Here is a 7,999-nt window from a genome sequence, read left to right as displayed (position 1 = left end):
GCATATCATGGTGATTGAAAAGAGGCTTTAAACTAGCTACAGGAACCATAAAGTATTATATGATAATGTTTATTAAGGTAAGAAAATAAAATGTAAATGTTCGGGGGAATAGAATGGAATGCTATGGTTGCCTCCCGGAAACCAGTCAAAATTCTCACTTCTCCCCCATTCTCGCTCGGAGAAATCTCGCTCTTTCGAACGACCATCATTTCGACAAAGGAGCGTCGGGGGGGTTAGCGACTCACCGCACGGAGGTTAGGGTTAGGGTAAGGGTTAGAGTTGGGTGTCGAAAAGATGACATGTAGAAACAGCGAAACACTCCCTCTGCTCCCTCCACTGGCTCCCGGTTGCGGCCCGCACTGAATACAAAACACTGATGCTGACCTTCAAAGCACTGAATACAAAACACTGATGCTGACCTTCAAAGCACTGAATACAAAACACTGATGCTGACCTTCAATGCACTGAATACAAAACACTGATGCTGACCTTCAAAGCACTGAATACAAAACACTGATGCTGACCTTCAAAGCAGCCAAAGGTATGGCTCCTCCATACCAGGCCTGGAATTTTGTCATTTTAGGGTCAAGGCCACTTGCCCTTTAGTGTTTTTTTAAGGGCACAAAGGCCAAGTGCCAGGGCAGGAAGGCCATCAAATAAAACAATGATTTTAAGGCCACAGTCATAATTAATTGTGTGCACTATCATTGATTGATGGATCGATTGAATACTTTCCTTGGCCAGGAGGAGGAGAAGGGCAGTGATTTGTCCACCACTGTCGACCCTGCCATCGGAGGGTGTAGCGGTTCAGAGTCCAAACACCTGACGAGAAGACATCAACTCTTCCTGGCCAAGGCGACATTCACCAAACGTGAATGAAGAAGAAGCATTGTTAGATGTAATTATAATCAATGTATCTGCATCTATTCATAATGATGTATCAATGTTCATATGCTGTATATTTAACACATACACAGAATTATATTTAATGAGAATATATTTATTTGTAACAAAGTGCTTTACAGAGCAGCATCAAACCCATAAGAAATAAAACAGCACATCAAGATCAACTGATAAAATACTTAAAACAAGGATAAAATACTTAAAACAAGGATAAAATACTTAAAACAAGGGAAACATAGAATACATCAACACAATACAAACAATAAAAAAGGCAAACCCCACTAATAAAAGCTCTTAACATAATGACACAATAAAAGCTCTTAACATAATGACACAATAAAAGCTCTTAACATAATGACACAATAAAAGCTCTTAACATAATGACACAATAAAAGCTCTTAACATAATGACACAATAAAAGCTCTTAACATAATGACACAACAAAAGCTCTTAACATAATGACACAATAAAAGCTCTTAACATAATGACACAACAAAAGCTCTTAACATAATGACACAATAAAAGCTCTTAACATAATGACACAACAAAAGCTCTTAACATAATGACACAATAAAAGCTCTTAACATAATGACACAATAAAAGCTCTTAACATAATGACACAACAAAAGCTCTTAACATAATGACACAATAAAAGCTCTTAACATAATGACACAATAAAAGCTCTTAACATAATGACACAATAAAAGCTCTTAACATAATGACACAACAGAGCAGCAATAAGTTCACAAACTGCACTCCTATAGTGACCTACAGTCACTACATGGACAGCTGGAGAGTTTATGTTTATGTTTTTGTTTTGTTGGGTGCTAACGTTCCGGGACACACAAAAACAAAAGCCCCTTTTCCACTATGAGGCAGAAATAGAACTTTCCAGAACCTGAACCCATCTTCTTTTATTAATGTTGTTGTTGTGGTTGTGTTTCCATAGCGCACGGCCAGGTTTCAGACAAGGTTCTGGGAACCTTTTTTTTAAGTCCTGCTCTTGATGAACCAAACCTGAGTTCAGGGCTGCTGCTCTTTTTTGGGACCTTCCCGGTTAGGTCTGGTTGTATGGAAACGTAAGTAGAACTTGGTCCCGGAACTTCACGGGTTCTTGAAATAACTTTGTTCTGTTAACGTTCTGGTTCTGGGTCTGCCCTGTAGTGAAAGGGCTAAAAAGTAGCTTGAAAAGTTCAAACTATCCACAGCAGTGGTTTTCAACCCTGTTCATATCAAGCTCCATTTATTCTGGATTTGAGCCCCGGAACCACTGTTCGATGACATTTAACTCATCTCAGACACAACGGATATTTTGTCATCGTTGTATAAGAAAAAGAAAATAAAAAAGTCCACAATTCCATGCTGTATTGATGTTGGTATCATAGGAGAGATAACAGGCAAAACGTTGATCATAACAACAATTCTTCTACATTCTCTAATTGTGTAGTTGTTATTGTTGGTTTTTACGTCCGGTGACATGTGTCCAGGACAGGCGTCTCCTCCTCAGGAGACTTGGCTCATAGCCGGTGCTCATAGCCGGAAACATTGCGAAAAAAAAAAAAAAAAAAAAAAAGTCACATCAACGTCACTATACAAGAAAAGAATGCAAACATAAATCTGCTTTAGTTAGCATGTGAGGGGTCAAACTAGGGGTTCTTCATGATTCTGAATCCATTGCAAGCATTTGTTTTGCATGAAAAAAAACATTCCTTAGGCTAGATTTCACCCCCACAAAACAGTGAAAAGTGATGAGTCATCAAAAATCACAGTTTTGAGAGGCCGAAATCTAGCCCAAGGAATGTTTTTCATGCACAACAAATGCTTGCAATGGATTCAGAATCATGAAGAACCCCTAGTTTGACCCCTCACATGCTACTTAAAGCAGATTTATTTTGGTGTGTTTCTTTCCTGTATATTGAAGTCGATGGGACAGTGAATATACAAATGGCCATAACTTTTTTTTTCACAATGTTTCCGACAGAGCAGGCCTCTCATTCTGTGTACCTTAACACTTGGGGAGCCAAACGCGTTCAGGGACGAGTTATGGCCACTAGATGTCACCCTGCCACAGGAAGTTATATCGTCGAGGGACGAGTCAACAAATAGTTAACTTTTCGAGACCGCAGCTTCCCTTTGCATGCCCTGAATCCATTACGTCACCCAGCCAGGGCAGGAAGCCCCCTGTCTCTCCCCACACGGAAGGATTTTACATGGCTTTAGATTCTACTTTGAAACATAAGAACGGCTTTATCTGAGAATGAGGTAAAAACAGCCCCATGGAGGCAGAGAGCTGATTGTTTTCACGGCGACACTTTACCGCGAATTTACCGCGATTTTTTTACCGCGAGTTTCGCGAGCGTTTGTAAACAAATGGAGTACCTCCTCAATCTTCTCTGGACACGCACGTGCACACGCACGAAGCTTGCGGGGCTCATCAAAACATAACGTAAGTCAATGGTGGCACCAGCAACAGCTATAAATGTTATAAACCTTGGCCGCCCATGTGTTAATGACCAAATTAATAGAAAAACTAAAATAAAAAGTATGTCATGACGTCACAGGTAAAACCTTTGAGCTTTTGGGCCTGTGGCTCCCCGACTATCAGAGATCTGAACGCATCTGATTTGGCGTCAGGAACCCGTTGTGACCGCGCTCCCTTGCCGACCTGGACCCCAGGCAGGGTTTGAACCCCCAACCTTCTGCATGAAAGATCTATACAGTATGCTCTAACCACTATTCTAGTTGTGTAGACTTGTTGAGAATGAAGTAACACAGTAGATCTATACAGTATGCTCTAACCACTACACTAGTTGTGTAGACTTGTTGAGAATGAAGTAACACAGTAGATCTATACAGTATGCTCTAACCACTACACTAGTTGTGTAGACTTGTTGAGAATGAAGTAACACAGTAGATCTATACAGTATGCTCTAACCACTACACTAGTTGTGTAGACTTGTTGAGAATGAAGTAACACAGTAGATCTATACAGTATGCTCTAACCACTACACTAGTTGTGTAGACTTGTTGAGAATGAAGTAACACAGTAGATCTATACAGTATGCTCTAACCACTATTCTAGTTGTGTAGACTTGTTGAGAATGAAGTAACACAGTAGATCTATACAGTATGCTCTAACCACTACTCTAGTTGTGTAGACTTGTTGAGAATGAAGTAACACAGTAGATCTATACAGTATGCTCTAACCACTACACTAGTTGTGTAGACTTGTTGAGAATGAAGTAACACAGTAGATCTATACAGTATGCTCTAACCACTACACTAGTTGTGTAGACTTGTTGAGAATGAAGTAACACAGTAGATCTATACAGTATGCTCTAACCACTATTCTAGTTGTGTAGACTTGTTGAGAATGAAGTAACACAGTAGATCTATACAGTATGCTCTAACCACTACTCTAGTTGTGTAGACTTGTTGAGAATGAAGTAACACAGTAGATCTATACAGTATGCTCTAACCACTATTCTAGTTGTGTAGACTTGTTGAGAATGAAGTAACACAGTAGATCTATACAGTATGCTCTAACCACTATTCTAGTTGTGTAGACTTGTTGAGAATGAAGTAACACCGTAGATCTATACAGTATGCTCTAACCACTATTCTAGTTGTGTAGACTTGTTGAGAATGAAGTAATGCAGTTGTGTAACCATAATGTAACTCTTGAGAGCTTAACATACCAGGGCGAGGAGGTTTGTGTGTTTTTGGTGGTATTGTTGACGACTCATTTTGTCAGGACAACCTTTTATCTTTGTACAAACCATCTTCATGAACAGAAGGAGTGTTGCGACTCCGTTTGCTCAGAATCCCAGAGGCACAGCGGAAAGGGAGGTCCAGGCAGGGCTACTCTAGGAGGGGGCGGGGCTATTCTAGGAGGGGTCCCAGGCAGGGCTACTCTTGGACTAGTCTCGTGAGGCCAGACTGTTGCCTCCGCGATTTGGCCAAATGCTCCCGGCGTACAGTCTGGAAAAGGGAAATAGAAACGATGAGTGCGAGATAAAGCGGATGTGACGCAACCGTTCCCTTGGTGCAGTAGCAATAACATGTCCTACTGGAAGCGTTATGTCTCCTTTCAACATTTTTGGGGGTGTTATTTCGTCTTTCTCTGGTGTTGTTGGTGTTACCTCCATGATGTTTTCAAACGTTTTCTTAAACTATACACCCAAAACAAGAATAGGCTGCTCGAATGACTTTGTCTGTGCTAGTGTGTTTCTGTTATGTTTCCAATGGGACTACAGTTCAGTATAATGACTTTGTCTGTGCTAGTGTGTTTCTGTTATGTTTCCAATGGGACTACAGTTCAGTGCAGCAGTGGCTACTTCCGATACTCGCCGTTCGGGAGCTGCCGTTCCAGACTCTATGTAGCATTCGGAGATTGTGGAATAGTTGTCTGGCTACGCGGCACTACTCTAGGACTAGCATCGTGGTCAGAACCACGCTAAGGCACCGTGGTGTCGTTGTCACACCGATGGCTTCATTTGGTTTTATAACCGTCGTAGGCAGAGGAACAGTTCAACATGTTCAGTTTAAAAAAAAAAAAAGACAATGATAGTCACTCTGTTTCCAACAGTTTGCTGCACAGACAACAGTATAAATGGTTTGCTGTACAGACAACAGTATAAATGGTTTGCTGCACAGACAACAGTATAAATGGTTTGCTGCACAGACAACAGTATAAATGGTTTGCTGCACAGACAACAGTATAAATGGTTTGCTGTACAGACAACAGTATAAAGGCCTACAGTGGTCAAAACATTGCACACATGAACAGTACAGTAACAGTAACATGGCATCCACGTGTGGCGGAGAGAGTCGCAGCCCCAAGCCTCAAAAGTCTAGTATCTACCCTCGTTCCATAGGGATATCCCTTTGGATTAATGGTTAAGATATTGGACTTTCACGTGGGAGGCCTGGGTTGGAGGTATCCATTAGGGGTGTAACGATAAAGTAACTGAATCGAAAATAAATCGATTTTAATTTGCAATTGCTAGGATATTGTGCATCATAGGCATACACATAGCTTTCCACACACATAACATTAAACACAATGATCTACTATATCGATATGCAAGAGCAAAATATCGTACCGTTTTGTAACGTATCGTTTCACAATGCAGATATAATAATCGGTATTGAATGGTTTTGCAATGCAACAATCGATTCCATGGAGATTAAGTCATTGTGCCTTGTATTTAGTGATATTAAGAGGGAACATTTGCGTTTCCATTCCATTTAGCTACTCTTGGTCTATCGATACATGTGTGTAATCTCTGTGTTCATGTCAAGGTGGGTTTGTCCATGTGCTGAAATATAATGTCCATGTATCTGCTATAGAGAATCACAGTGTTTACTTATTTATATCCATAATATTAGATTTTTCCCTTTAAAAAAACCTGCACTATTGACACGTTTCACTCACATATAATTTCTTTGCTAAATAGTTACTATATCGATTTTAAATCATTGAATCGAATCGTATCGCCATGAATTAACCAATATCGTCCATGTATCGTATCGTCAACCATGCATCATGATGCCTATCGTATCGCTACTAAATGTAATCGTTACAGTCCTAGCATCCATGGTCGGCCCGTGGACAGAAAGTGATAGGTCCAATGAATTGTCAATGAAGGTTGTTTGTTTTTTTGTCGTTGCCGTGTCTCTAGCTCAACCACAGCCTCTCTTTTGGCCAAGAGACACGGCAACGACAAAACACCAAACAACCTTCCATTGACAATGCATTGGACTGCCCCCCCCCCCCCCCCCCCCCATTCTCAGACGATACGGAGAAGATGTTTCACGCATATGTGTGAGTCCGGCATTAAAATGTGTGTGTGTGTGTGTGTGTGTGTGTGTGTGTGTGTGTGTGTGTGTGTGTGTGTGCGTGCGTGCGTGCGTGCGTGCGTGCGTGCGTGCGTGCGTGCGTGTGTGTGTGTTAGAACATCAAGGTCAGAAGGTCACACAGTGTGTGTGTGTTAGAACATCAAGGTCAGAAGGTCACACAGTGTGTGTGTTAGAACATCAAGGTCAGAAGGTCACACAGTGTGTGTGTTAGAACATCAAGGTCAGAAGGTCACACAGTGTGTGTGTGTTAGAACATCAAGGTCAGAAGGTCACACAGTGTGTGTGTTAGAACATCAAGGTCAGAAGGTCACACAGTGTGTGTGTGTGTTAGAACATCAAGGTCAGAAGGTCACACAGTGTGTGTGTTAGAACATCAAGGTCAGAAGGTCACACAGTGTGTGTGTTAGAACATCAAGGTCAGAAGGTCACACAGTGTGTGTGTGTTAGAACATCAAGGTCAGAAGGTCACACAGTGTGTGTGTTAGAACATCAAGGTCAGAAGGTCACACAGTGTGTGTGTTAGAACATCAAGGTCAGAAGGTCACACAGTGTGTGTGTGTTAGAACATCAAGGTCAGAAGGTCACACAGTGTGTGTGTTAGAACATCAAGGTCAGAAGGTCACACAGTGTGTGTGTTAGAACATCAAGGTCAGAAGGTCACACAGTGTGTGTGTTAGAACATCAAGGTCAGAAGGTCACACAGTGTGTGTGTGTTAGAACATCAAGGTCAGAAGGTCACACAGTGTGTGTGTGTGTGTGTTAGAACATCAAGGTCAGAAGGTCACACAGTGTGTGTGTGTGTGTTAGAACATCAAGGTCAGAAGGTCACACAGTGTGTGTGTGTTAGAACATCAAGGTCAGAAGGTCACACAGTGTGTGTGTGTTAGAACATCAAGGTCAGAAGGTCACACAGTGTGTGTGTTAGAACATCAAGGTCAGAAGGTCACACAGTGTGTGTGTGTTAGAACATCAAGGTCAGAAGGTCACACAGTGTGTGTGTTAGAACATCAAGGTCAGAAGGTCACACAGTGTGTGTGTGTGTGTTAGAACATCAAGGTCAGAAGGTCACACAGTGTGTGTGTGTTAGAACATCAAGGTCAGAAGGTCACACAGTGTGTGTGTGTTAGAACATCAAGGTCAGAAGGTCACACAGTGTGTGTGTTAGAACATCAAGGTCAGAAGGTCACACAGTCGCTGTGAGACGGTGTCTCTGCTCGTCCTCAGGGTCAGCCGG

The 7,999-nt window shown here is 41.7% G+C and overlaps 1 protein-coding gene across 1 annotated transcript in view; it reads right to left on the bottom strand.

Annotated features, from left to right (window-relative positions):
• Positions 1 to 7,890: 7,890 nt before the first annotated feature.
• Positions 7,891 to 7,999, bottom strand: part of LOC308288229 (AP-2 complex subunit alpha-2-like) — a 96,148-nt gene continuing 96,039 nt past the window's right edge. Inside the window, 1 exon segment of the mRNA XM_080729602.1 lies at positions 7,891 to 7,999. This exon segment is cut by the window's right edge and continues 5 nt beyond it. Coding sequence (XP_080585728.1) covers positions 7,927 to 7,999 — 73 coding nt within the window. The 3' untranslated portion in view covers positions 7,891 to 7,926.

The sequence above is a fragment of the Nannobrachium achirus genome (assembly GCF_963921795.1).
Source record: "Nannobrachium achirus genome assembly, chromosome: 7".
NCBI lineage: Eukaryota > Metazoa > Chordata > Actinopteri > Myctophiformes > Myctophidae > Nannobrachium > Nannobrachium achirus.
This window is presented reverse-complemented; position numbering and strand designations above follow the sequence as displayed.